This window comes from Pungitius pungitius, chromosome 8 (genome assembly GCF_949316345.1).
Source record: "Pungitius pungitius chromosome 8, fPunPun2.1, whole genome shotgun sequence".
In the NCBI taxonomy this organism is placed as follows: domain Eukaryota; kingdom Metazoa; phylum Chordata; class Actinopteri; order Perciformes; family Gasterosteidae; genus Pungitius; species Pungitius pungitius.
The window spans coordinates 5,150,616-5,178,496 of NC_084907.1; the positions used below are offsets into that span (position 1 = coordinate 5,150,616).

General features: G+C 46.5%; 2 protein-coding genes across 2 annotated transcripts in view; one reads left to right on the forward strand and one right to left on the reverse strand.

Moving 5' to 3' along the window:
- rbck1 (RanBP-type and C3HC4-type zinc finger containing 1) overlaps positions 1 to 1,604 on the reverse strand; it is a gene marked incomplete at its 5' end in the record, with an annotated part of 4,306 nt that extends 2,702 nt beyond the window's left edge. The window contains 11 exon segments of the mRNA XM_062563766.1: positions 119 to 371; positions 373 to 411; positions 497 to 653; positions 923 to 957; positions 959 to 1,006; positions 1,008 to 1,031; positions 1,033 to 1,071; positions 1,074 to 1,136; positions 1,266 to 1,365; positions 1,479 to 1,567; positions 1,569 to 1,604. Coding sequence (XP_062419750.1) covers positions 119 to 371; positions 373 to 411; positions 497 to 653; positions 923 to 957; positions 959 to 1,006; positions 1,008 to 1,031; positions 1,033 to 1,071; positions 1,074 to 1,136; positions 1,266 to 1,365; positions 1,479 to 1,567; positions 1,569 to 1,604 — 883 coding nt within the window.
- Positions 1,605 to 4,473: 2,869 nt separating this feature from the next.
- necab3 (N-terminal EF-hand calcium binding protein 3) lies at positions 4,474 to 24,806 on the forward strand. Its single transcript, XM_037490122.2, has 13 exons — positions 4,474 to 4,761; positions 8,847 to 8,871; positions 13,429 to 13,537; positions 14,871 to 14,896; positions 15,602 to 15,699; positions 16,513 to 16,649; positions 18,632 to 18,747; positions 19,500 to 19,579; positions 20,899 to 20,952; positions 21,785 to 21,897; positions 22,135 to 22,212; positions 22,598 to 22,689; positions 23,814 to 24,806. The coding sequence occupies exons 1-13, from the start codon at positions 4,639 to 4,641 to the stop codon at positions 23,840 to 23,842; spliced, it is 1,080 nt and encodes a 359-aa protein (XP_037346019.2). The 5' UTR covers positions 4,474 to 4,638; the 3' UTR covers positions 23,843 to 24,806.
- The last annotated feature ends 3,075 nt before the right edge of the window (positions 24,807 to 27,881 follow it).

Genomic DNA, 27,881 nt, shown 5'->3' on the forward strand with positions numbered 1-27,881 from the left:
GTTACGTTGAGCGACTCACTCTCAACCAATGAGAACGCTGGATAAAATAAATGTTCATTCATGACTTTTTAATTAAAATCTCCTTTTTTTTTAGCACTGAGAGCTTTGTTGTCTTGACTGGATTATATTGTGAGATGTATCAGGTTTTAGGATACAGCTCCAGGGTAAAATGCTATCTGCACGGGGGGGCCGCACGTCTACTGGCGACACGTCCCCTCGGTTGACAGCGCCGTCACCTCTTTGTACTGAGCCTCGGCCAGGCTTTCCAGCTGGATTCGGAGAACCTCCTGCTGGTCCGGCTGGTAGACGTCAGGCACCTGGTAATCCTCGGGCCGATCCCCTCCGCATATCTCGCAGCCGGGGCGCGTGGGGTTTGTTGATGAACGTGCACATGGCGCAGGACCAGCCCTCCTGGGTTCAAGACACAGGTGTACTTTACAACGGTTATGGAGTCACAAGGCCGGCGTCGCGTCTAATGCACAGGCCCTGTTCTGACCTGAGGCTTAGCCGGCACCGCGGGTTTAGGAGGAGGACGAGGAGCCGGAGGAGGAGGAGGGAGAATATGTTTGGGAAGAGAAGGAGGAACGTTTTCACCAGGAACAGCTGTCTTCTCGCCACCTGTGGCAGACCCTCTGGGTAAAAGTTGCATGGGACTCCATGATACCTAAAAATATATAATAAATTAATTTAAATTAGAAATGTCACAGTGTTTAAGGATCATCGTTGGGATCACATGATAGAAGCGTTATTTTTATTAATTAGGCACTGTCTGATCAAGTAATAAAACAGGTATTACGGTTGTTGAGAGATATCATGAAGAAAGATAATTGTTCAATGGTGCATTCATCATCATAAAAACATGAATTCAACCAATGAAGCATTGTAAAAAAAAAAAACCGCCTGTTGCGATCTCTTTGTGAACCGTCACTGACCGTCTAAGCGCTGTCGGTCCTGGTCCCTGCTTGTGCTGGAGCAGGTTGAGACGAGCAGCTTTGGCCGACAGGATGGAACAGGAAGGCCTGGTCTCCGTCGAGGACGGACGCCGTGGCTGTGCAACGTCTCGCGGTCCTTGGGCCAAACCGCTTCCCGATCACCCAGCGCTGCAGCGAGGGGTGGAAGCCGTGGTCCAGGCTAATCTGTGGACACACAATGAGGGATAGACAGGTCATTCCATGACATTTTAAATAAAAAAAAACATCAGGACTGCCAAGAATTTGAGTGCATCAAAATAACGCTGTACGCTTTTTGTTCTGTCACGTAAATACCTTTTCTTTAAGTTGAGCGATTGTCATGTCGGGAGACACCAAAACATTCAGAGGGATGTCGGCGTCGGACTTGCGCATCCTCCACTCCCCGACCCGTAACCTGGCAGATAGAAAAGAATCAAAACCAGTTTTTAACTAGCAATTCAATTCAACAACAAAATTCCAAATAAAAATAGGCGGACACGTGCACGCACAACGCAGTCCCCGCCGCACCTTATGGAGTCCTGAGGGTACGCCCTGGCTGTCGATGCTGACGCACACCGGGACAGAAAAGCCTGGGACAGCCTCTGGCAAAGCTGGACCCGCCTCCTGCTCGTTCCCACTGCTGAGGGCTTTCGCTCAGGGAGAGGGGCCAGTTTCTTCCGCTGCACGGGGAGCAGATGCACAGGTCTTATCTCCACGGGCACGTGGTGCACACTTTATAGGTGTCACATGCTACGGCAGTCGTGCACGCTGAGAGTTTTTGCGCGTTTACACTTGGTTGCAGGGGGAGACTTTGGGGCAATTGTACCACACTGAACTACACAGCGGGAGTGACGTGTGATGACAGGTATTTTGCACATGCTCAGTGGGATTCTCCTCCTGCCTTATCGCAAAAGACCCTTTCACCTCTGCAGAGGTTAGGAGGAAAAAACGATTTTCCGCATTAAAAATTAGTTAATTTAGTTAATTTAATTTTTACATTACATTACTTGTTATTTAGCCGATGCTTTTATCCAAAGCGACATACATTGCATTATAACCCATGTGTTACATGCAATTAGGGGTTAGGTGTCATGCTCAGGGACACTTTGACATGGCACATGGGGCAGCTGGGATTCGAACCGCCAACCTTGCGGCTCCCAGCGCATCACACTACTCCATGCACCAACATATTTAAACCAATTTAAAAAATATATTGATTTTAAATGAGCATAAACAACACATGGAAATTGTTTTTGCTAGAATGTTATAATGGCTGCAGAATACATGTCCTTCTGACAATCTGGATGACTTCACAGAGGCTGTAACTTCCTACATCGGCTTCTGCGAGGGCAGCTGTGTACCATCATGCACCAGGGTGAGTTGTAACAACGACAAACCCTGGTTCACAGCGGAACTCAGAAAACTACGTCTGCAGAAGGATCAGGCATTTAGGAGTGGGGACAAAAACTTGTACACAGAGTTAAAATACAGGTTTAGCAAGGCGGTGAGAGACGCTAAACGGCTGTACTCCAAATATCAGTTCTCAGCTAACGACTCTGCTTCGGTTTGGAGAGGCTTTACACACCTCACAAACTACAAGCAGAAAACCCCCCCCCCCCCCCCACTCCATGAATGACCTCCGCCTGGCAGACGAGCTGAATGAGTCCTGTGTTCACCGCCATCTTCAACACCTCATGAACGACATGCCACGTTCCAGCCTGCTTCAAGGCCTCCACCATCATCCCTGTTCCCAAGAAGCCCGGGGTCACAGGACTGAATGACTACAGGCCCGTCGCCTTGACCTCTGTAGTCATGAAGTCCTTTGAACGGCTAGTCCTGTCCCACCTAAAGTCCCTCACCGACCCCCTCCTGGACCCCCTGCAGTTTGCCTACAGAGCCAACAGGTCTGTAGACGATGCTGTCAACATGGCCCTCCACTTTGTCCTCCAGCATCTGTACTCCTCAGGAACCTACGCCAGGCTCAGCAGAGGTTGTTCTTCCTGAGGCAGCCGAAGAAATTCAACCTGCCAAAGACGATGATGGTGCACTTCTACACGGCCATCATGGAGTCCATCCTCTGCTCCTCCAACACCGTGTGGTACGCTGCAGCCACAGCCAAACACAAGGGCAGGCTGCAGCGTGTCCTTCGCTCTGCAGAGAGGGTGATTGGCTGCAATTTGGCGTCTCTCCAGGACTTGTTCGCTTCCAGGACTTTGAAGCGAGCCAGAGAGATTGTAGCTGACCCCGGACATAAACTGTTTGAGCCCCTTCCATCCGGCAGGGGGCTGAGGTCCATCAGGACTAAGACCTCCCGCCACACTAACGGCAGTCGGGCTCCTCAACAGAGCCCCCCCCCCCCCCCCCCCTCACTAACTCTCACTCCATGTACATTGACTACAACAACAACAACAACAACAGACATGACACCACCGAGACGAGCCGCTCACCTTCTCTCAGGGCGAGTCTCGCTGTGACTTCGGAGGCCATCACTCCACCTGAAACAGGGACAACACGTATGACGTCAGCGCCGCAGCAGTGACGGACGATACAACTGCACTATACAAGCGAGAATTGTGTCCAACCTTATGGGGTCGTAACGTCACCGCGCCGTCCGCATGGGACCCTGCTTTACAGCCCGGGGTGCTTAAAAAAAGAATGAAAGAAAGAGGTGAGACGGGTAGTTTGTGGGTCCAGGAGCAGAAAACTAGACCCAGCTGCTGGCGCGCGGAGTTCCGCTTGTGACTTGTCAGCTGGGGAGAACCAAAAGTGAAACTCACCCAAGATCAGGAAGTAGAAACTTAAAAAAAGGGGTTTCTCTTGAGTCGCTGTGCTCCGCCCCCTCGAGTCTTATTCTGGGAACATTTCGAAGACGCCGTGATTTAAAAAATAAAGGAAGGAAAACCAATTAAATAGTCCGTGAGAGTGATCTGATAGTCCGAGCTATCTTTTTATTCTCGCCGTCCTACTTTGACCACGAGACCACTTCGACACGCTGCTCTTCGGTTCAAGTGCACACATTTAGTAATGTCACTCTGCAAACGTGGAATAATCCTGAATACAGGAACAACAAATGTAATGGAGTATAACGATAATGTATTGTTTTTATTCAGAAAAAAAGGTCAAACCACTGACTCTCATCGGCCAGCAGATGGCAGTGTCCAATAAAACGTAGTTCAGTGGAATATTACAGCTCAAAGTCAAACTTTTCAAAAATACATAATGTGTACGTCATAATACAATCAGCCACATCTGGTGTTTATAACTCCAACACATTACTATTTACAAAGTGGGATGTAATTCTGATTCCGAGGTGTGTGCAGGAAGATGTTTGCACCACAGAACATTGATCAGACATACTACCAGAGCTATTTGGTGCTGATGACGGTGACGCTCTGATCCAGATGCCCGGCGCAGATAAACGAGCCAATCATAGCAGCCCCAGCAGGAGGGAGGGCGGGGAGAAGCGCTGCGATTGGCTGTCAGCTCTGCCCGAGCTGCGCATCTCGCGGTACCCTCGCTTCTGTCCCTTCACTTGGTGTCTGTCACACCTGCAGCAGCCTTCCTCTCCTCCCCGGACCTCCACCGCCACTTTGCTTCAAGCCTACCCCTCTCAGCCCCCCCCCCCCACAACAACAACAACAAAAAACTCCCCGGCTTCACCTCACCCGATCGAGGGGTGTTTTCAAAGATGCTGGCTTGTACGGAGATGATCACCATGTGCCTGCAGTCGGCCAAACAGAAGCACATCCTGGCCCAACAGCGACAGGAGCCGCAGCACAGCGCCGGACGAGGTCTTACTATCTTCCATGACGTGAGTTCCCTGCATCACCAGCAAGTGAAGCCCTGTTTACTGTTATTGACATGCAGGCTATTTCCATCTGGCTAGGGTGCTAAATGAGGACTTTTTTGGGGGGGGATTTTGTTTCATTCCATAAAAGTGAAAACAGAAATTGTTATTGTGCGTGCGTGCGCACGTGCTGGAGAATGAGCTGCAGCTGCTTCCTCTGCATGAGCAATTAAGGTCTCACAGTGGGATTGGTTTAGGGATTGCTGGGGGTTCTCCTCTTTTGTTGCACACACACACCTTTGTTTGTTTATGCAACAACAGATACCACACGTGTGCACACACACACACACACACACAAACAAAGAGCGGGACTGGGCAATAAATCAATAACATGTATTATCAATCTGACTGCAGCATCTTTGGCCATTTGAAGAACTGCAGTTTTTGGCACTTTCCTCTTTAGCTTCATCCTTCAACACTTTGAGGGGGGGTCGATTGGCTGCATTCCAGTGAAGTCGTTTCTATTAAATGCCATAACCAACTATTCTATCCTCTGCATGTGTAAACTTTTTTTGCCTAAAGAAATCTGCAACGCTGCAGCAGAAACTTTCCATCGCCACATTAATTATCCATCCAACACATACTGTCTGGATTAGTAGGCCACCTTTGTGTCCAAAGCAGTGCTCTAACTAACTGACAAGTCTCTGATGCTGCAGTGCACAGACCGTCTTGCCCAAATGAGGACACATCGCACTTGTCTGGAATGGTCTATGAAAACTGTGCCGCCTTCCGTTTGTTGTTGTTGATTTTGTCTTGAGAATATGGCTTTTGCAGGGTATTTCCACCAGTAACCACGGTGGGTTGAAAGGTCAATGAATCAGCTGATACACCTAACAATAGAATAATAGAATAACATAAATATGCTGTGCGTGTCACGAAGGCGTGGAGGTGCAGGCGGAAGCAGGACTCAAATGCAGGATACAAGTTTACAAATGTGCTCTTTATTTAACACAAATCGGAACGTGCACCAACGAGGACTGACATGGACAATGACGCGACAAAGGACAACTGGCACACAGGGCTTAAATACACAAGGGAGGTGCAGGTGATTGGACACAGGTGGAAGCAATCAGGCCATCACAGGACAGGAAGTGAAGTTACCCAGAGACACGAGACACAAGAAAGCTACAAAATAAGACAAGCAGACCCAAACCGTGACAGTGCGCCTTGAGATAAACCTTATTATTGCAGCATGCACATTGATTTGCAACATTCTGCTGATTACAGATGGGGATATTCATTCATGTCAAACCTATTGTAATGGTTCGAAATCACCCGAACAACATCGTATAAGAACATGCACGCAGCAGAGAGAAAGATCCAGTGGATCTGGATGAGGCCTTTTCCATCACATTTCCTCTCCTTACTCTCATTTTCCTCTCCCTCTGCTTCTTTTTTTGCTAAAGGAAAAAATGTAATCACAAGCTGCCGTTTCCTCTTTTTATTATATATATTTTTTAAAACACATCCAAAGCTCTGCAAATAAAAAACCCCCAAAAACTCCAGCGTCAGCAGAGTCGGAGATAACCCACGGCCTCAACACCTGCCGCCGCCACATCAGAGCAGCAGCGCTCCGGGAAGCGTCGCCTGACCTTCTCTTTAAAATGATGCGGCAGCATCTCCCGACAAAACAAACCGTAAACTAGTTTGTATTTGAAGTGTTCTCCACTAGATCAAGCAGGATGGGGAGGCAATGCTGCTTCCTGTGTGTGTGTGTGTGGGGGGGGGGGAAACACACTGCTGCTGGATTCATGCGGTGGACAAGGAGGCCTCAGAAGAGTCTGCCCTCGTGCTCACGGCAGCGTTTCAGTCATTCTCGCAGCTGTCGACGTGACCTCGGAGTCTCGCCTCGCGAATCAAAGACGGAACAACGTGGCGCCGTTGGGAGGCGCTCCGGGGCGACCTCTGGTTATTAGTCGGGGGCTGAAGACGTGTGAGAGGCAGACGTTTACAGACCGAGGGCAGAGGGGGGTCGGCCGTGAGCTTGGTGACCCGTGGGGAAATGAACGTGAAGCCCCCCCCCTACCTCCCCCCCCAAGCTCAAAGCTGACAAGCACGAGAGTCTTCGCGGCTGCTACCTGGCAATGGAAATAACTTGAGGAAGTGCAATAAAATCCCTAAAGAACAGTTAAGGCTTCTTCGTTTTAGCGGCAAAGCTTCGGATCTTTTCATGTCTTAACACAGATTTTTTTTTTTTTCATTCTCTCATTTTCACCGATTTGGCAACTAATGAACCAAACAAACGCAGTCCCCCGGCTGTATTGTTGCCACTTTGAGTCACAGGGACTCATAATGGAGCAGGTTTTAGTCCAATTATCTCACCCACTTATTCAACATGAAAACAAAGCTTATTGTTGCAAATGTCCCCGAAACCGTCAACTGTAAACATCTATTTTGTTTTTTAAGGGCTCCTCCAACTTTCATCCACTCTAGTTCATTTGTGTGTGTGTGTGTGTGTGTGTGTGTGTGTGTGTGTGCAGCATAACAATCCAGCGGGGGATTATGAAATGCCTTTGAGGTGCACTGGCTGTTGTTTTCAGTCTAGATAAGTGGTTTGGTGATTATGGTTCCCCTGGGGATTCATTTTAAACCGGCCTGATCGTATCAGGCACCGCTGGCGGATCCGTTCTCATTATTAGACCTCAGAAATATCCTAGTGGTAAACTCAGTTCTTCTCATTTAAAACTCCATTTTAAAATGATAATAAATAATCGACGTTATTTGCAAGACGCATTTATGTGTTTTTTTAAAACCACGTTATCTGTTAAATTGGGGGAACATCTTGCTGGGAGCCGGCTGTTCTCAGACATGTTGTACAGCTCTGTGTCTTTTTCATTTCATCCCAAAAATTGCTTTCCCACTGTTACTCACTGCACCTGTCAAAGGCGCTGCTGTTCATTTGCATGTGGAGGCTTTGTAGAAAAACTGCTTCTTTTATTCTTTCACATTATGAATCTCTGCCACGTCAGTCGTGCAATCAGAGGGTCGAGTATCCGACTCCCGGCAGCTCATCAGCGGCAGATCCTCGTTGGCCTCTTTTAGCTTTGTCTGCACAGGGAAATAAAAGCATTTTACTAGTGCGTGCATGTCCGAGTGTCCATTGATTTGAGACACAGTCGACAGTTCAAACAAGCACACAGGCGGCGCATTGCTGTAACGGCAGCAGGCCCTTTTTTCACAGCCCCTTTTTAGAGGCGTCGAAGCAGAAATAGCAATAGTGTGTAAATAAAAACACCGGCAGCGCCTCAGTTTCGTCTTAATTAGCCAGTACGCATAAAAGACTGCAATCCACCCATCGTCAACGTTATCAGCCCCCCCCCGTCCCCCCTTACTCCATTGAACCCTGTCCGGGTGATGAGGGCCAGAGAGGCGGGGTGTCTCGCTTTCAGCAGCTGGCCGTGTGAATACAGCTGTGAGGAGGAGCCCGAAGGAGCAGCTGTTGCGGGGACTGATGCTCGGAGTGAAGCTTTTTAAAATAGACTGCTCTGCTCAGAGGTTGTTAGTGCTCAGGGAGGGAGGGAGGGAGCGGGTCGGGGGGGGGGGGGACCAGCTGGCCTCAGTGTGCCTTCCTGAATCCTGAACCCACAGCACTATCGATTACTCAGCTGGTGGCCCCTGCTACTCTGTTTAATCGGTTATTTTGATCTCCGTAAATGGAAACAATTAATACAATTCACCATGACACCCGGCTCAATAGACCCAGACATCTGAACTCCCATCTCACTTTATTTGTTTTTTTCCTCTGAGCCTCTTTCATCACGAGGCCCCTGCCGGGTGCCAACGAAGCCTCTTTGCTACTCGGCAGCTTTAAAGCTTTAAGTTGAGGTTCCAATTCACTCCAGAGATGATAATCAAACCGGCTCAAACCGACACGCAATAAAAACTCTTCCTTGTTCTGGTGAATGCCCTCGGGTTGGGAGATTCTGTTTGGTGCAGCAGAACCATTTAACAGATATCGTCAATTTCTTGACCTGCAGTAACTTGGATGAACCGCTACTACTACAGAGGAAATAACCACCTCGGCCTTCTTCTCTCTTTCTTTTTTTCAGATTTTCCGCCGAGCAGACAAAAACGGTGAGTAAGCGCATGTCCGTTGAACCCTTTGGTTTTTTTTTTGTTTTTTTTACAATGCATGCCCTTCGTTCAGTGTTCTACATCTCATGCGATCTCCGCCCGGGGGGGGCGGGGGGGGGGAATCCAGATTTTTGGAGTGAAGCTCGTTTCCTTCCTCACGCACCAAAGAGTTTCTCCGCCCGATTAAAGCGACGCCGAGATGCTGCGAGGATGCGTCACGCAATTAGAAGCACCTCTCTGTCGCCGTGGACACCGATGACTGGCTGCAGCTCCCAAATGAACATGACTCACATGTTTCGAGATCCACGAGCCAGGCTTTTAGCTCCGGGTCTGCTGGTTATGAGGCTTCTATTCGCACTGCAAGTAAAGTAACGGCTCAATGCACTTTTAAAGTTATTCTAACACCTTTTCCTTAGCTTCACTGCTTCTGTTTTGGACCTTCAAGCAGGTTGGTCGTTGGATCAAAACAGGATAGTAAAACAAAAACTTCAAAGTCACGCAATGTTTTTACATCGGAAAACGCGTGAAGAACGTTAAATGTTTTGTTTTCGATCCTGTCACAGTTCTCCAGTCATGGGTTTTGTTCCTGTTGGTTGCCTGATACCTGTGAGATGTTGTACCTGGCCTTGACAAAAACAAACAGAACTACTGTCAAATGAATCGTATGAAATCCCCCAAAAAATGCACTCTGAAAGCTAAACCAAACTAAAATGAAATGGCACTGAAAATAAAAGCAAAATACCAAATTGCCGATGTCTCGTCACATGATTCCCTGCGTCACCGGGTGATTCGGGCCACCTGTGTCTAGTTAGAGCCATCGATCAGTCAATCACGAGGACATGAAGTGAAGTCGGTTTTCCTCGTATGTGCATCTCGCTGCGGCGTGAATTCATCGCTGTGATGTTGACCGTCAGGTTCAGGCTTCAGTTGGATCTTTTTTTATCCCATAACATGCTGTGATTCAGTCCAATTAGCCAGGGGCGGAATAGAAAGCCACCTCAGCCACGACTGTGGGGAAGTTGTTTTCACTTTACTTCAGTTTTATTTTAACTCTTTGAGATTTGTAAAGTTTTTATCCTCTTTCTTTGTCTTTTTTGGAGGATTTCTGCCTCTTTCAACTCAAACCCCTGGCAAAGCCTCACTTAAATCCCTTTTGTTCAATATAGTTACCAGCTACAAATGCAATATTCTCTCATACCCAAGAATTTCAAAGACGAAATCCTGACTTAGTACTTTTAATCAAGCTGCCTCTTCTTATTTTACTTGCATTCAAGTCGCAGGAAATGTGGCTCAACTTGACTTTTCTGCTCACAGACACCTTTTTTTTCCCCGTTAAGACTCTCCTGCCCTGATGATGAACTCTCCAACCGAGCTGCACACTTTTTAAAGTTCCCTTTTTTAGATTTCGAATGGTACCGAGGTGGCCCTCATCCAGCCAGTGAACTGCTGAGTCGGTATTCCGCCTCCTCCTTGTTGCCTCACAAATCGGCAAACTTTTAAGAATCTGGGTTTTGGGGCGAAATGGGTCAAATTGACTTACATTAAAAAATATATATAGTTTTTCCACTGACCACTTTAAATCCACCTGGCTTCTCACCTACATTCCTCTTAACCGCTCATCAAAAGTCACACCCCCCCCCCAAAACATCAAAGCTTACTAATTGTCAAGCTTGAAATGGTGGCTTTAAAATCGTACTGTTATTTTCAATGTGTGCGATACGGGACCCTCAGGTCAGTGTAAACAGGTGTACAGTACTTAATGGCTCATTAGAGGACGCCCTGTGACCCACTCCCACCAATCAGAATGCTTGATTTCATCTCGCCGTACTATGTAGCAGAATAGTGTCACGCTGTTTGGGTTGTCTGCCGTTTCATTTTGTGTCCTGTTTGTGTGTGTGTGTGTGTCTCTCTCTCTCTCTCTCCCACCCACCCTCAGTGATTGTCTGCCTTTGACCCTGATTGTTTCCTCCTGTGTCCAATCACCTGCTCACCGGTTGGTTTGTCTTTTAAACCCTGAGCTCTGCACTCGAGTCCCCCTGGTGCTAGACCCTGACACATTGAAAGCTGGACATGCAGAGGCAGTTTTTTTCTTCTTCCCAGAATGCCTGACAGGTGGCCTGGTGGGTGGAACGCATCTTAAGTAGAGCGTTGCTGAGAGGTATACGAGAGTCTGCAGTGATTTGGGTGTACTGGGGGGGGGGGACGTACATAGGCGCCGGTCATAAAGAAACGAGACCCGACGTTCTTGGCCATGCCAGTTGCTTTTGAAGCTGTGATGCATTTATGGGAATTTATAAACCACTTAAGGGGAGCGAGGGAGAGGCAGCAGTGGGACGGACCTTTAGAGCGAAGACGGCGCGGCCTACTTTGTGCCCTACTTTCATAGGTCTTCCTCACTAACTCCTTTGGTTCTTGTTTACTCCGACTGGCCGTGTGAATACTTTGTTTCGAGTGTTCTCTATTTTTAAGGAGCAATACATGCGGTCTATAATATGCGCATTTCACCTGCCGTTGTCTGTCAATAAAATCATTCTTCTCGACCTTGAATTTCTTTAGTGATTTATTTTTGGCCTCAGTATTCAAGTCTAGGCTCAAGTGTGATTTATAGCTACTTTTAATTTGCTTTATTATATTGTATGGAGGCTTAAATTTTGATTTGGTTACATTTAAATGTGGGTATTACAGCTATCTGGTACCTTTTTCTTTTTCTTTCTTTCTCACAGTGCTGTGAATATTCTGTTACACATCTGTGCTCAACATACTGGTTTCTTTTTCTTCAAATAAAACAACTCAACAAAACTCTTCAGTAATGAATTGTTGTGGTTGGGTTTTAAGCGTCATTCTTCCTTAAAGACTTTGATTACCCGTCGTCTCGTTTTTTTTTGGTGTGGCACGTGAACTTTTTAAGTCGTCCATTCTATATGAAAAACATTGCCAAATATAACGTTCATTTTATATCTGGCAATATAAAAAATTGAAAGTTTTAAAACAAAATGTTCTGTGATCGAGATATACAAAGATTTCTGGTTGGTTCAAGTAGCTCATATTTACCTTCCCACGAGGTCAACAACGTTTCTGATGAAAATACGATTCATTTGCAGACTACAATTGAGTTATTTACAAGAAAACTTGTTTTGTTCCCTGAAAACGCTCCAAGAATAGCTTCACGTTAACTGGAAACACCGCAGGAGCAATGCTTCAAAGGCTGATAATATTCATCATGTGTATAATACGAGCGCCGTTGGACACCGTGATCTACTTAGAAAACCCACGCGAGTTCTTATTTGCGGGGCCATGGATGAATGATATACCAATCTGGAGGAATCAGCTGGCGTTTCTCTGTAAGTGACAATAACCTCCGGCCTGGTGATGCAAAACCCAGCTGATCAGCATCCCTTCACAACGACGCTCCGTGTGTCATTTGTTAAATAAGCTCTGCATCAATGTCCTCATCCGTTCCATCGTCCGTGCAGAAGAGATGTGTGTGTGTGATGGAATCTCAGCATCCCCTCGCGTGACTGTGGATGTCAATGGCATCTTCTGCCTCATCTTCTGACTCTACTGAGTCACGTGACGTTATGACTGTGGGTTAAGGTCATGTCACAAGCGTTTTCATTTTTAATCCAAGCCATAAAAATTCATTTCTTTGACAAAACCCAACCGCTACTTAATTTGTCCCGAGACGAGCAAGGTGTCCAGGTGCAGTGCTGTATGTATTTGTCGTAGCCATCGCCTGTCACGAGGAAGACGTTCAACCCAGAACTGTCTCCGTGGATAAAAGACAACTGCGTCAGCCATCCATCAAACTGAATATCAAGAATGTCTCTTCTGAGCGCGACTGCTGCCTTGGCACCACGAGTGCAGGAATCCTTCCAAATACAACGCTCTGCGAAAGGACAAATATGTGGGTTATTTAGTCTCAGATCCACACGTGGACTACAGATGGCATCATCAAATTGAGCTGCAAGTATAGAAGCTTATAAAAGTATGATATCATATCATCAAAATTGCTTTCCCCCCCCAAAAATAAACTGTTACCAAACAACCCGTGAAATAAAAAAAAAAAAAGACTAACAAGCCAAAGTGGCAGAAGCCACACACTGTGGTCAGAGGTGGAGACGGTGGAGGTCACAGCGGCTCCAGCTGAACAGATGGTCCTCAGCCGTCTCTGTGCAGACGGGGTCATTATCAGTGTGAAGGAGCGCTGACGATGACCCATTTTTAAAGTTTGTTTGTGGAGGGTTTTTCTAGTTGTAGTAACACAAGGTTGGGCGTCGTTATATTATACATCAAGTATATTGTTTTAGAAATGAGTGATAAGTAATTGGTCAATTTGACAGGAAATCGGTGAAATGTTCAAAGTCATGTCTCAGTCTCGCTTGTGTTCCCGCGCCTCGAAAAGAGATGATTTCATGTTTTTACCATGGAAATGTCTTTTTTTTTTTAAGATTGAGGGTTGATTTTTATGGCTTAATTATTCAGAGGCGACACACTTAAGTTACCCACCGATAATTATTCATAATTATTTCTGTGCTTCTGCTGTTCTCCACGTTTCAGACGATGGCAAGCTGTCCTTTGAGGAGTTCAATGCCTACTTTGCAGATGGAATCCTGACTACTGAGGAGCTGCAGGAGCTTTTCTTCTCCATAGATGGCCGAAAAAATAAGTGGGTACCCTTTTTTTTTTTTTTTTAAACTCAAAATGTGCTCCGATTTTAATCCCTAACGCTGGTGTTGTGCGCCCTTTACAAGTGCGTTCCTTTCGAGTCATTCGGTTGCAGGGCGAACGTCTCACAGCTTCGGGGGGGGGGGAATGTTTTGTAGAAACGAGCCCTGCGGGCCAAACCCAAGCAGACTGTATCACACGGCACCAGCCTCTTCAAAACCAAGTCGCCCCGCAACTGCAATCAGAGAAATGAGCCAGAGGGCTGCTGCAGAAATCACTGTTCCCACAGACCGCGTTTAACTGGCGTCAGCCTCAGAGGAGCCGAGCAGAAATGTTTGCCATCCTTCATTATAAGCCAGTCGCTCGCCGCCATCTTTGGAAGATCAGGGGGTTTTGTAAGGAGAATATATGCTTCTTAACGTTTACCAATGCTGGAGGACTGAGACAGACGTCCCTTTATATATCAAATCAGGTAATCAGTGACTAATTCACTGTGATTGTCCAGTATCCGTGGAACCGATGCATAAACAAACCCACACTACCAGCGCAGCGAGATGCCAATTGGAGTGAGAGTAGCGTCTTGGCTATAATAACCACTCTGCTCTCGTTTTTTTCTCGCGCCAGTTCCTTCCATCGCTGTGTGTTTGATCAAATTGCTTTGGGGCGCGCTGTTGCGCCGCCACAGATGGAACGCACTCAGGCCCTCAGGCCTCTCGGGCGCCGCCGTCCAAGCTTTCGTGGAGGACGGAGCGCTGATGTCGAATTAAAGGACACTTATTAACAGTATAATGAATTCTACGTCACTTCAGAGACAAAATAAAAAACATTTCGGAATGCTCAAAGTCAAAAATGTCTCTTATCTTAACAATGGCTTGAGACACTTTTGGAATGACGCAGGGCGCTTGTAGTCTGCATCTGACGGTAAAGCAACAGGGGACGTGAGTTCATCTGCTGCGGGGGCCACCTTCATCAAGCAAAGAACAGCGACGTGTCCGATGTGGACGCGTTGGACAAAAGATGATTGACATCAATATTTAACGGTGGCGGGAGATCAAAAAATGTGTTGATACGCGGCCTTCAAGCTTTCGGATCTCTGCGCACTGTTTGTTGCCACGGACACCAGGTTCAAAATACTGCAAATACATAAATACGGTAATACTTTCATCTGTGGCAATGTGCAGTGACTTTAATTGAATTAAATCTATCAAAATGATATTCTAAGCTGTGCATATTATACACTTAGGTTTTATGGGTTGAACCCATAAAACACACATTAGCCTAAATAAAGACCAGTGTAGCTGTAATTTAATACTTTTGCCCCCTCTTGTTTGCAGCAATCTGGGTACCGACAAGCTGTCAGGTTGGTGGGAAGATGTTTCCTCTGATTAAATGTGTGGTGTTGTGCTTTTTTGTTTTGACTCTACATCGAAGGACACAGATCTGTTGACCGTAGAAACAAATGCAGCAAAGAAGTGGAGCACAGGCCCCAAAAATATCAATAGAATCCAGAATAAATCTTCTGCATAATTTATTCCATCTGACGTAAATGCAAGTCTGTTTTCCACGAAATGTGCCGCCTGTCTATATCTATGTGTATGTGCTGCTGATCCGTTAACCTCGGCTATGTGGGTCACATCCAGGGCTCAGATTAGAAATTTTAATTAAGAGCTATGAAGTTGTTCTCTTTACTGGTTTGGTTTTAAGTACTTTTCCCCAAACCTTCATATGTTTAAATATACAAAAGTATACAAGTTTCTTTCTCGGTTAGTTATTTGTGGTGTCAATAGAATGAGTATGGCACTTGTCACCAACTACTTATAACACAAGGTGATCAATATGATGCTTAATTAACTAAGTATCCACTTTATGGGTAGCATTGAGCATTATGTGAACATAAGAGGCCTCCAACTTCACTCGTTAAACAAACTAGAGATGTCTATTTTTACCCAAAGCAAAGAAACCCTCACCTCTATTTATCTGTCATGCAAACGTGAGTCCAAATAAACTTTTGACTGTTCTGACGTTACAATGAACCCTGAAAGCTTGTTTTCGTATTTCCCGTTAGATTATTTCTCTGACCACCTGGGGGAGTATCTCAATGTACTTTCAGCTCTGGAGAGCCTGAATGTTGCCATTTTAAAGGCAATGGATAAAACCAAAGAGGTGAGTCTTTGTGCTAAGCTAAGCTATGCTAAGCTAACAGGCGCATGTTTGCTGTGCAGCTAAAGGATCGGTACCAATCCTCTCATCTAACGCAGTGAGAAGGTGAATTAGCAGACCCCAAGATGTAAGATTATTCCTAGAATCCTACGAGTTGTCGGATAAGTCTTATGTAGGACAAAGCAATGTTTCACAGGGCAGCCTTTTTAAGGTAAGAGCCTCGAATCGGGGATTTCACTTGTAATACTGCAGAGAAGAAGCATTGCTTGTTAAATGCTGAGTAGTTGGGCCCGTGGTCTTAATTAGATCACCTCGCTCCTCTGTTCTCGCTCCTCTTTTTTCGAGCTGTCGGATTGGCTGAACCCACGGAGCTTGGCCGCCGCGGTCCGTCACGCCGCGCTCGCCATCGCATTTTGGGCATTTCAGTTCAGGGCGACTCGTCTTTACGAGTCGGAACACGGGGCTGCTGCACTGTTTCTTCATTAGGCCAACGTTGCACGACGAAGACTCCTTTGAGAGTGTGCAACCACATTTGGGGTTTGGTAAAACGAACAGCAATTATGTTGAAAGTGCGGTCCTGAATAATAAATGTGTTTGGATAATTAAATAGCCGGTTTAATTGCCGCCGTCTTGCATTTCACAAGTGGGTCTTCCTGTTGTTGCTGTATTAGGAGAAGAAGCAATCACAATTTCTCTCTCTCTCTCTCTCTCTCTCTCTCTCCCCGTGTGCCCCTTCTCACAGAGATGCTTTTACTTTGTTAAGAGGCTGGGCCTCCTGTCTTTTGACCTGTCCTTCTGTGTGTGTGTGTCCCTCAGGAGTACCAGGGTTCCAGTGTGTTGGGCCAGTTTGTCACCAGGTTCATGCTCAGAGAGACGTCCAGCCAGCTGTCGTCTCTGCAGAGGTCCCTGCAGTGTGCCATGGAGGCCGTGCAGGAGCAGAGCAGCCCGGCCCCGTTAGTTGCCGCCGTCCGACACGTCCGTCCCGTGTGATGCTTTTACACTCCTCCAATGAACGCCTTTCAAACTAAAACTCCACAAAAGGATCTCACCAATCCAAAGTTTACTTTGCACTACCCGATAGGAATTAAGAAGAGCAGTTGATTGGGTTGATTTTCACTGTGTCCTTTGTTATCCTCCATCTCCCAATAAGGCCCCCATTTGAGATTCAAAATGAGATAAAAAAAAAAAGATCAATGTATGAATAAACAGATTATCAAGGTGCCAAAACTCAACTTGCAAGAAAGAAAATAGAGGCTAAAATGATGATGTTACAAACTGATTTTAAATATTTAGCAAACTGTAAAGATTTACCCAGCTCGTTTGAATTGCTTCAATGCAATTTCATAAAAATACACCCCGACTTTGTTCCTCTACTGCACCACATTATCAGAATCATTGCAGGAAAGCAAAGCTATGAAGCTATAGCGGCAGGACCACTGCGCTGTTAACAAGGAAAACGTTGTCAGTGAAGTCCGCCTTGGTCCGAGCAGAAAGGGAATCCAGCTAATCAGCTGCCTCCTCTTTTACCTTCTCACCGCACTTCAAACAGTCGCCTCGCTAGAGGGGCACTGCTTGAAATTCAGTATTTCTTTCAAACTGTCCCACTTTCATTAAATGTAAATGGAGCGCCTGCAAGGGAAAAAAAAAACAGATCGAAAATGTTCGCCGCTGCTGCATCGCCACAATGATATGACAAAAAAAAAAAAAACATCTTCATCTTGAAATTGATGTCACTGATTTAGGATTCGCTGAACCACGGCGAAAAGGTCCTCAAATGGAAAACCTGCACCTTTATAGTTCTCTCCATAGTATGTTGTGGTTCATCAAAGACATTGAATGCACCCCCCCCCCCCCCCCCCACACCCGTATTTCTTTGAAGCATCACATATTGAAGACATTGAATGCACAGGCCCGTCGAGGACACGTTGATGAGTACGGATCTGTCTCGCCATCCTCCACCCCATTTATTTAACTCGCGACTGAGGTTGTCTGTCTCTCACCTCTGGTTAGTGTTGTTATTGGAAAGAATGCAGTGAATATAGCCAAGGTTGAATTATTGAGATGGGACTATGGGAGGCGGGGGGCGGGGGGGGGGGGGGAGGGGGTAGCAGCATTTGAAAGCAGGATGAGGGGGGCATTGGAATGCAGAACAAGTGAGTCATAGAGAAAAAAGTGTCTGCTATAAAAGGATGAAAAGGACACAATTGGAATATTTTTGTCCATAAATAACTCAACAAATAAAAAATAAGCAATGAGCCCCCCCCCCCCCCCCCCCCCCCCCAATGACGCTGCCCGGCCACACACACACACTGACAATATTAAACAAATGTGTGGGGGGCATTTCAAAGGTATTGAGACAAACACTCCAGTGAAATCACAGTAAGTACACACACACACACACACACAGACACACACACACGTTGTGAGTGTGTCTCAAGTGTCGCACTCTGGTGAATGCCCTTGACTCTGTGCATTTACAGTCAGCCAACACCTTCCATGTGGGACAGAGCTGTGCATGTGTGTGTGGGTGTGGAAGTGTTTTACCTGTCCTTTGGGGGACATTGATCTGATCACATAATCACATTGTGAGGTCAATTAAGTGCTACTTAATAAGCATTGGTGTGTACTTGGCCCTTCTGTAAATGTAAACCTTTATTTTGGACACTATCTCTCTGGTTCTTGTGTCTCTGCACCATTGACTTCTCTTACTCTCTCTTTCTCCGTGTCTCTGTCTCTCTCTTTCACTCAGACTCCATTTCTGATTTGAATCAATTATTAATGCATCCTTTCTTGCGTCTCTTCTTTTCTTCAGCTTTATCTTGTCTGGCTTCCTCTATCTTCAATTTCTCTCTGATTTCACCCCCATCCCCTACTGACAGCTGCTGTCTTTTCCCTCTGATGCTTGTCTCCCTGGGTCCCGCTGCTGTCACGCCAGGAGAGACGTGAAGGCACCAGAGCCCACAGCGGCACAGAAGAATGGCAGGCGCTGTGGTCGTAGGATCCATAATAACCTGTGCATGTCCCCCTCCGATCCCGGCATCCTTACCACAGGTAGCGAGAACGTCAAAACACAGGATAAATGGGGAAGCCATCAGGTGTTTGCAGGCCTGGTGGCAAACTACAGCAGCAGGCTGACTCATATGCAACATCAGCACGCTCATCATGCCCTCCGTCCAAATGCCACCATGCGATGTATCAACGTTTCAAACATCTCAGTGTCGTTGCCTTCACAGCGGGTCAATGATGAGATGTGCTTGTTGTCATCCGTTGGGGAAACAGTGGTCTAGTGGTACATAAATCATCCCACGTGTTGGGTATAATAAGAAGCATCTGTAAGCTCTCTCTCGGGGCTCTTTTCACTTGCAAATATTGACATTTTCAAGAGGCCCCAAATCTCATGTGGAGCCTCGTTTGTTTTCTTTTGCAGATACGGAACCTGCAAGGAAAAGCATTGAAACCAGTGTGTCAAAACACTTCAAAAGTCATTTTCTTTTAACTCCATCAGGAGTTAGATGTCTTTTTGTACACATAATAGAAAGTCAGCAATTCTACAATAATTGGCTGATTGACTTTAAGTTTCTTTCACATTCAATGTTTCTTCAGAATCCATGTCTGAATTGCGTTTTTCTTCTTGAGCTGAAGGAAGCCATCTGACCTAAAGGCCTTTTTTGAAATCAATCACATGATAAACACAGACAGGAAGTCTCACTCCAATGCATACGGCCTGGTCTAAATAGCAAGAAGCTTACTGTCCTATGTACCACTGTAGGTTTTAATTGTAGCGTGACATTTGGTGTCTGCAGGTGTCTGCGTGGAGGACGGACAGAACTGGTCTTCTCAAATCAACAGGCTGCAGCAACTGCTGGATAAGCTGGAGTGTCAGGTAGGGAGCAGCTCCTCGGACTGTCTGAAGGAAACATCAATTCTACGGTGGATGGTGGAGAATATATTTAGGAGTGTTCATCCTAGAGGAGGAGGAGGAGGAGCCGCTCTGACGTCCACACGTCTGCCCTCTTCTCAGAGTGCCGATTGAGAGGCGAAACATGAGCACAGAGCTTCGTTGGTTTGACCCTCTGGTGCTCGACGCGCAGCAAATCAACATTAACATTGTCAAGTCTGTCAATTTGATGGGGAACAACAGAGGCGTGCTGCTTGTGATGCGTGTTGCTGCCACCTCAGTGAAAAAAACAAAACGTTTGTGCAAACGTATGTGGCGACACCCAATGCGTCGGCTCCTAGTTGTGTGACAAAGTCGCGGTGAGCGGCCGTGGCGTCATGGCAACCGTTTTTTTTATAGTGCCAGCGTAGTTGCAGGACTGCGTGGTTTTCTGTAGTGCCTCCACCTTTCAGTTTCCGCCCGGCTTTTACATTTTCTTTGCAAGGGGCAGCGTAATTCAGAGCCGTGAAAAAGAGTCAAGGCTGCACTGGAAGCTTGTAAAGCACCACTGTGCAGATCTGTGTATTTGAGCACAGTCACCTCTCTACTTAGCCCTCAATCTGCAAATACATGACCTGCTCTTGCTCCCACGTCTCAACACCTCTTCACACTCCCGCCACATCTTCCCCTTCCGTCTCGCTCTCTCTCGGCCTGTTGTCTTCTCTATTATTTCCTGTTCTTCCCATCTTTTGCTGTTTCACGCTTCCTCTTCCTCTCAGTCGCCCTCAAAGCGGGGCCAGAAGGACTCGGCGTGCAATATCAAAAGCAATTCTGTACCTGTAACGTGTTCAGAGCGCAATATCCATCCCCAGAAGCATCACACACACACACACCTTATGGCCACATCACTCCCCTCCTCTCAAGTGTGCCGGAATGAGTTTTCAGCCTAAAAAGGTTACATTTCTAGACCATAACGTTTTAAGATGGAAAGCTCAATCTGTTTCATCAGGTTTACTGTATGTCATTGGTCATAACGTCACACAGACCTCGCGCTGTAAGAAGCCTACAGATGTGGTTAAAAGAAATAAACCATCCCATCATCCCTTCCCTTTCATAGAACACGTGTAGCTCCAACCAACACAACGGCCTCATTGGATGAATGGATGCAACCTTAACGGCCCTGCGGGGGCGTGTGTACCCTCACAGCGATGGTTGAATCATGTCACCTGGGATACAGGAAGACGACGATGGCCACACCCCTCGCATCATCGGTGGTTCAAATAACCGAAGTAGAAGTTCTCATATTTGTTACCTTCTTGTTCCAGGGTCCCAAGTTGGAGCCACTGAATGAGGAAGATCCGGCCGGCACGGACAAGTCTGTGAGTCTGTCTCCTTTAGTTGCTTCTAAAGTGCTCAAGTTTGAAGGAAGGAAGGTTGAAGGATGCACCTCTAAGGTTTCTGCCACTGTTAATATGTGTATTAAGTTCAATGGCCTCTCTGAGGACGGGTCTCTGGCTTCTGCAGTTTATGGATGTCATTTCTAAACGTTACGAGCGTCATCGTTAATCATCGTCATCCTCGTTTTCGTCGAGTGGCAACAGAAAAGCCAAGAGATTCACACTTACGTGGCAGATGCGACCAGAAATAGGTGAACGTAATGAGGAACGTGGAAACGGAGCTTTCAAGTTCCCCCTTGGTGCTGGCCGTGGTGCTGACTCACTCCTGTCTTCAATTTGTCGAGAAAGCAAAGTGGGGGACGGAGGTTGGTGGCGTTGGCATCGTGGGGCCTTTTAGTCGAAGCCCAGTCGCCCGGAAGGAGGACGCTGAGCGGGGGCTCGTTAGCTCGGGTGCATCAATCGATAGCATATTTCAAAGTGTCCGTGGATTGGTGGGAAGCAGGTGCTGTGTGAAACATGTCATGTTTAGGTGATATGTGTAGTCCGCTGGCGTCTGTGGTGTCATGGCAACAGTTGCACATGTTATTTCATGCAATGTGGTTTCCGTATCATCTAAAGAAAGTCATTGGACCTTGGCCTTTTTTCTAGTCTTACTTTGTAGTTGTAGGGTCAGTTTCTCAAACGCCCGCACCTCGGGGGGGAGGGAGGGAGGGGGGGGACGAGAGCCACACACACACACACACAAAAACGGACCAATGCCAATATGTCATCCATCCATAATCCCCCTCTCGGTCCGTGGTGTTGTTGCCAACAGAACATCCTGTTGGTTCAGAGGCAGATGACGGCGACCGATGGAGATCTGGACAACTTCCGGAAGGTTCTGAAGAGCTACGTCGAGGCCACCGCAGCCCACGGCGACAACCTGCAGTGAGCAGCTCCACTTGCTTTCGAACAAAAGAACCCAGCGTTTCAAACATTGTGCCAGGCTGTGCTACTGAAGTCACTTTTTAAAGTAAACTCTGTCCTTCGTAGAGCTGCTAAACACAGGGTTTGCACTTGACAGGAAGGTTGTGGGAAGAAAAAAACGTATCCTGAGTAAAAAGTACAATGTTTACCTCTGAGACAAAGTGTATCCTCTTCTTTTTCCCTCCATGCCACTGTCAGCGTGTCCGTTCAGAAGCTCCCGGGGAAGTCGAGTTACATAATGTATGAGTTCTGGCAAGACCGCGTCTCCTGGATGAGGTCAGTATCGTGTGTGTGTGTGTGTGTGTGTGTGTGTGTGTGTCAGATATTGCCAAACTGTTTGGCAATCTTAAGTTTTCGATGGAAATGTTCCCCACCAGGGAAGATGAGCAGATGGCCCATTTCTCAGTTTGCACACACACACACACACACACACACACACACACACACACACACACACAATCAACCGGATGTAGCTTCAATTGTTTTAAATAGCATCTATGCACATTTCTATGAATAACTTAATGAGCACATACCAGTTGTGTTTTATCAAAAATGTGTTTTCTATTACACACTGAAGGTGCAGTGTGCTGTGCTCGTAGATGGTCTCCTCTTCTCCTCTCTTTGCCTTACTTACTTTGCTTCGTTGCTGTCTTCTCCGCAGCTACTTGCAGTCCAACAGCAGCAAGGACTTCCAGCGCTGCGCCATTGACATGTTGGAGGACGCCGAAGTAGTTTCTACCATGTTGCTGCCAGGTTTGTGTGTGTTTTGTTTGTGGCATTAATGAACAGATGCTAAACCTCTTCTGCTAAATGTGCTGACAGCGTGCAAAACGCCTTTAGAGTGTCGTTCATGTACACTGACTTCCAGGGAGATCTAGTACAGTACTTCACTAGTTTGCAATGTTTTGGACAACTGCGTTTATATCGAGCGTTTTCATGCATTCTCCATACAAAACATTGATTAATAGACTTTTGTCCCTTTTTAAGGGAGAACAGCCTTTTTTCGTTTTGGCCAAAAGAACTTCATCCTTCATTTGCTAATTGCTGCGTGTCACACATGCTTTCTTGCATTTCTTATTTGAACTTCCTCAACTCATCAGCAGGATCAACACACGGCGGCTAATCGCTGCCCCCCCCCCCCCCCCCTCCCCAAGTCTTGGCCCCGATCCTGACTCACCACTTCACATTTGAGTCATTTGTTGAGGGGCCAACACGAATACGCCTCAGAAAGCACGAGGATTCTTTATTATTTGTGACTCCTTGCGTCCACTGCGGAGGGTTATTCGGCCGTGTGGGCTGCAGGGGTTGCGCTCGTTGCTAGGTTACTGTACGTGGCTATTTACTGCCACATCTGTGATTTGCACATATAATCACGCCGAACAAGCAGCTGTGGCGTTAACGAGACCAAAAGGACGGGCAGCTTGACAATGAACGTCAAATCGATTCCCACAACAAAACTATTCCAAATTACACATTTGAATGCATATTGTCGATTTCGCTGGTGCCGTTAAAAGCCACAACGGGCTGATCGGGGTCAAGAGGACAGGTTATGAGTCAGACTAGACCCTGGAGTCAATCAAATAAAACACGACACGCTGCTGTTCCTGACAGAGGCCATTGTTGTCCGTGTCAGCGACCGTCACACTTTGATTATCACGAGTGTCGCACACGGTTGAACCGCACTAAGATTCTGATGCCTGATCCATTTTTTTAAAACAGCAGAACAATGTGACCAACAATTTAACCACCTGCTATTTTACTGATGGAAACGGTCAGCAGAGATGTGCACGAAAAAATGGACGTTTCTCTAAATGTAGACTCGTTGAGTTGTGTTCATGTGTGGTGACCCAACTGTGTGTGTGTGTGTGTTCCCTCAGCTTCCTGGTGGATTATGACTAACAACTAGCGGCTGAATCCAGGATGTCACATCTACTGCCTACACTGTCACACGGACAAAGACGCACACGCACGCATCACCCACACACACACACACACACACACACACAGAAGGCATCCATGTGTTTGAAAGCAACAGGAGACAGAGACTATGGCGTCATCCAGCTCTCCCCAGCAGCCTTTTTAAATGTCCCTCAGTCCTGGACTGCTCATTATCGCGCCGCTTGTATCGAAGGGGACAGTTGATCTAAAGACTTCAACGCAAAAGGCTTTTTTTTTCTTCCCCCCCCCTCATAACATCCGCTCTCACTTGACCTCCTCTCTCTCTCTCTCTCTCTTTCGCAGTATTTGTCTGAACTCTGCCAGTGGAGAGAAGAAAAATTAAAAGAGGCTTGAATAGGCCGCTACGACACATCCAGTCGAATTCGCCGGTAGTGTTATTGTGCTTTGGATGAGTTGTTTGATAAAGTAGGAGATAAGGGAACGTTTTTCCACAGCCTTTAGCGTGCATGCTGACGACCGAGGGCCAAGTTCCAGTCCTAGTTCCTTAAATCCAGGCTGCGAGCGCCGCGTGGCGTGGGAGCGCTGCTTTTCTTTGCGTCAACCAGTGTGCACAGGAGGACTCTAAATCCCCCCCCCCCCCTGTCCTAACTGCTGTCTATTGCTAGATATGTTACCGCGTATTTGTGTTAGTGACACCGTCTCCTCTGGGACACGCTTTACAAAATAGCTCCAAATGTGTAAACATTTAACAGAAGTAACACCTCGTGAGGCGATATCATCGCATCACCCCGAGTTAACAGAAAATACACAGTATTCCATGTGTCATGTAATTACTTTGATAATTGTACTTTATTCCATATGTATATATGTAACCTCAGATATAATCATATTTATGTTGTATTTTGGTTCTGTGATCTAAAGCGCAAATTGTAACCAAACTGAAGATTAAAGCTATTTACTGTTTTAACCAAGTGAAAACGTCTCTGAATCTTATTAATTTAGTAAAGGAGTAGAACGCTTAACAAAGCAGGCCGACACATGCACAGCCGCTCAGTGGCAGATTAACAATTCACCACGTTAAGGCCAACGTTTGGCAAACGTCGGCATTCAGCAGAGACAAAGTACAAACGCAGGGGTCCCATTTTTCTTTAGCGTCGTTTTCAACCAATAAATATTTCAAGATTCACAGTTTTGCTTTCATACCCAGGACGTTGCTAACCTGTCTCTCCGCCATCTGGTGCCTGGAGGTTTTCAGACTCAACCATGACATCAACTAAAGATTTGAACAATCCAAAGAGGATGAAACAGCCGACTGCTCTCACATTCTCACATTGGGGTCATTTGCTTCAATTAAATATGAAGGGATGCTGCTTTAAGTGGAATGAGGAAAGTAGACAACCGATACCAAATAAGTCTGAATTTAATTCAGTTCACAGTTAGGGATCATCCCCTTAACGGGTCAATTTCTGTGGATCAAATCGGATCTTCCCCTGATTATTAAAGTGTGTGAACAGAGTGCAGAAGAGTTATCGCGTGTCGGTACCCAAAAGCCCAAGAGAAAAATCATCTTTTTCCCTTTTGCTCTCAGCAACGTGTGAAGTGACTGTTTTGAATACCAATGAAATTTCCAGAGCCCTCCTCATTGGCAGCTGTTATGACAGAAACATAATGCAGAGAGGTCTTTGTGCCCCCCCCACCCTAGAATGTGTGCACAGTCCCAGAGAGAGAGAGAGAGAGAGAGAGAGAGAGAGAGCGCGGCTCATCATCGCACTGATTGCTGGGGCCTCACGATGTGATTGCGAGATTACCGCTCGAATTGAAACGCCCCTCGTGGTTCCGCCCCGGTGTCGGGCCTGATGAACAGTGGCCATCGGGGCAGCCCGTGAGGGTGGGAGGGCGGGAGGATGTGTGCCAACAGACCGCCGGGGCATCACCTGCTCCTGCAACCGGCACGAGGGAGCAGCCTCGCCCTCCAACCAACGCTGGGGAGAAGGGTGCGAGTTGTAAAAAGAAGAATAAATGGCTGTTTCCAGAAGCTCTCACGTGCCTCCATGTGGAGAGCACACGTATACTCATACGTCATTACGTACGTAGCCGGTTCCCGGTTTGCATCTGTTGTGATTGCACACATCAGATGTTTGGTTCTAAGAATAAACGCCGCCTCAGAATCTCTGACAGACGTCTCTCCAGCTCCTGTAGTCACCCGCGGCAACACGAAAGATGGAAATTCTCCCTCTTTTAGTGTAGATCTCAGGTGGGATTAACTTTCTCCTGCCGCCACTGCGGGGTGAGAATAGTGTAGACCGGAACCGCAGTGGAATTATATATTATATATTCTCTCAAAATGCAACCCGGGAGTCTCAGGAGATTTGATCTTGCAGTTAAATATTTAAAAAAAACACACAGAAACAACCGAAGGCAACCGCTGACTTTCTTTGACTCTATTGATCTTTAATTGGAGAGACGAGTCTGATGTAAGGTAACAAACAAACAAAAAAAGCCACCTTCCCTATTGGTATACTCATTTTGATTAAAAGGTATCTTGCTACTATTCATTTCCTGTTGTTCCGTTTGGTGAAGGGTCGAATAGCCAAAATGAAACCATTTTAATACCCATCTGATCTGAGATTTATGCATTCAGCAAGGTGCCCTTGGCCCTGATGTGTGTGTGAAAACACAGCTCATCCCTTCAAGGGGGGCGGGGAGGGGGGGTGCGAGGGCCAAGGCAGCCAGGAGACATCTGTTGTCCTGTTCCATTCGTCCCCTCTTGTTTTGTCTCCTCCGCCGTGGTTACTTTATTGTACGGGAGGAAGCACAGAGGACATCCCAAAGTCAGAGCCCGTGTTTATTTGGTTGTCCTGGATGAGGACAAGTTGTACAAGACGGAAGTGGACAACGCTGAGGATTGTTTAAATTCTGATCCCGGTGAGCAGGAGCAGTCACGTGAGGTCAGAGCAGCAAGCGAAAATAAAATAATAATAAAAAAAATTGAAAAAACTTGAGCAGAATGAGTCATGAATTATTTGTGCGCGTGTCTGAAGTGTTCAAACGCAGGTCACGCGGACGTCCACAGACCGGTGGCCAAAGGTGACGCGGCGCCAGCTGTTGTCCAATTTCACGCCCCCTGTTTCGCCGTGGAAACTTGACTGTATGGGAGGAGGAGACGTGTTCGGAGGGTGTCTAGCCTCTCGAGGTCTGACTCACTCGTCCGCTTCGATGTCTCACGTGGACGTTCGGGGGGGGGGGCGGTTTGCTATTAACAAAAATGTGGTTTTCTTAAAGGAACAGTGTGCATCATTTAGTGGGAAAGTAATGTCAATTACTATGTTTTCTTCATTGTAATACGGGTAGATGAAATCCGGCATTCTGATTGGATGGACTTTATCGAGCCATAATACACAGTAGCTGTTTACATGAGCGTTCCATATCACTGCGCATATAGTGCGCGTCGGGCCTAACAACACCCTCTAACTATAACACCTTTAAGCAAATAATCAACCTAAAACAAAAATCCTCGTGTTTTTGTTAGCATTGAGTGGGGCTTATTTCTCCCTCTTTGCTTTGTCTCCTTATGCCACTAAGTCACACTCACTGCACCTTGTGGATTTAAAAAGGTTTATTCGCAAAATGTTCTTGGAAAAAGTTTATCAAGTGATTGTTAAACAGAAGCGTTTTATCTGGCAGCGTTTTGATGCAGCATCTTTCGTCGCTGCAGCACAGCAGTGGTACAAAAAAATACAGTCTCAAAGAAATAAGGGTCAAAATCCTTCGCTGCCTCAGGTCCATCCGTGAGGAACATCTAGTGGTGATAATAACATTCTGCCAAAGAACATTTGACAGAGAGGGAAGAGAAGATAAAGGGGCCTGTTCTTATTTACTGCCACTTCTTAAGATATCCTATACTGCCACCTTGTGGTTATATATGGTATGAAATACTTCTACTGCATATACTGTAGATCTCTTTTGAATGTTAATTTATCTTCTAGGTGGGGAAAATGTTGAAGGCACCACGGTTCATTTTTTAACACGGAGTTTCCGTATGAACT